This window comes from Nanorana parkeri, unplaced genomic scaffold (genome assembly GCF_000935625.1).
Source record: "Nanorana parkeri isolate BGI_ZX_2015 unplaced genomic scaffold, ASM93562v1 scaffold1221, whole genome shotgun sequence".
In the NCBI taxonomy this organism is placed as follows: domain Eukaryota; kingdom Metazoa; phylum Chordata; class Amphibia; order Anura; family Dicroglossidae; genus Nanorana; species Nanorana parkeri.
This window is the reverse complement of record NW_017307489.1, coordinates 293,991-295,776: the sequence shown is the minus strand read 5'-3', so window position 1 is coordinate 295,776 and position 1,786 is coordinate 293,991. Positions and strand designations below refer to the sequence as shown.

At 42.0% G+C, this 1,786-nt stretch overlaps 1 protein-coding gene across 1 annotated transcript in view; it reads left to right on the top strand.

Annotated features, from left to right (window-relative positions):
* NAMPT (nicotinamide phosphoribosyltransferase) overlaps window positions 1-1,786 on the top strand; it is a 40,984-nt gene that overhangs the window by 32,865 nt on the left and 6,333 nt on the right. The window contains exons 9-10 of the mRNA XM_018568627.1: window positions 644-784; window positions 895-1,029. Of these exons, the coding sequence (XP_018424129.1) occupies window positions 644-784; window positions 895-1,029 (276 nt within the window). The remainder of the gene's footprint in view (window positions 1-643; window positions 785-894; window positions 1,030-1,786) is intronic.

Here is a 1,786-nt window from a genome sequence, read left to right as displayed (position 1 = left end):
AATGCCATGGTTGCCTATCCCCGCACTAAGTGTTATGCAAGACTGCTTTAGGATTTTGTGATGGCATGTATGACTGACATTTAACATAAATCAACTCTGTCGCTGAAGGTGCAAGTAAATATAGTTTTAGTCTTTTGCAGGGTGTTTTTATTAAATCGCTGACCAAATTGTCTTCAAAGAAGAACTCTGGGGAAAAATGATTCTCAACTCTTGAACTGGGGGTACCCCCGCACTGCAAGGGTTAAGTGCTAGTTTTTGTGTAGGGTGTAAAATTTAAAAAAAGTTTGTACTGACCTGATCCTCGGAGCCCACTGGCTCTTAGACTGGTTGTTCATCCTCTCTCACCCTCCACTCCAGCAGTCTAAGGATCTCCACAGTGTATAAAATGTGAGGACACCGAGGCATATGCCATTGCTGGAGCGGAGTGGGAGACTGGCTGTAGAGGAGCGCTGTAACAACCAGCCTGCTCAGAGGATTTGGGGTGTATAACTTTATTTTACACCCTATATGAAAATGAGCCTTAACCATTGCAGTGCACGTGTAGCCCTAATTCAAGGGTTAAGAATAATTTTAATCATGGTATGTTCTTGGAAATGTGTGCAGGCTTCATTTTGGAATAAATCCTTTTTGGTTTTGTCTTTAGATTGTGGAAGGGATGAAGCAACATAAGTGGAGCGTTGAGAATGTATCATTTGGATCTGGAGGGGCCCTGCTGCAGAAACTGACCAGGGACCTGTTGAACTGCTCGTTCAAATGTAGCTATGTGGTGACAAATGGCCTTGGGGTATGTGTACAGGATTATAGCACTTTAACGTTTTAACCCATATTACATCTCGTTTTTCGGCCTTTCTTACTATTGCATATTTTAAATTGGGTGCAAACTTTTTCTTGCAGGTAAATGTGTTTAAGGATCCTGTGGCTGATCCAAACAAAAGATCAAAGAAAGGACGGTTATCACTTCACAAAACAAGTGCAAATTCATTTGTGACCCTCGAAGAAGGGAAGGGAGATCTAGAGGACTATGGCCCAGTGAGTAGATTACAAATCTTGAGCCTGTTAAGATTAGCGTTAAGATGTGGCTTGTTCTATTCAGTAAAAGGGTAGTTTTAAAAAAAACTGGAGCAGACAGAATCTGGAGCAGTTGCCCATGGCAACCAATCGGCTTCTAGCTTTCTTTTTTAAAGCTTAACTGAACCAACTGTATAGAGGCTGATTGGATACAATGGGAAACTGCTTCAGATTTTGTCTGCTCCAGTTTTGATAAATTGCCTCCTAAGAATCCTTGATGTACTTCTGCATTAATATTCAGTTTGGACTATACACTATACAATCTGATGGAATGCTGTTTAAATTCCTAAATAAAAACAGAATGCAATGAATTCCAAATCTCAAACCCGTATTTTTCTTACATTCATTGAAGGACACAGCAGAATGCTTCAGATCTTGACCATTGGGTTATAGCCACCTTCAGAAGTAGGACACTAGGCAGAAAAAAACAAAAGCACAGCCTAACCAAACCATCTGCTGGAAGTAGCTCAGTTATTTGACTATTGTCAAGGAGTCCAGCTACCTAATCCATCCAATCAATCTGCATCCAACCAGGCAGGTCTTCGCACTACATACTTATTGGTAGATCTAAAGCTGCCCATACACCTTACACCCATCGCACGACTTTCGTTGTGCAATGGTTGTAAGGTGATTAAAATTTCGTATGATCTGCCCATCTTGGACAGGCAAGATCGTACCTGCGATCATCGCAAGCCCCCCCCCCCCCCCCCCCCCACCA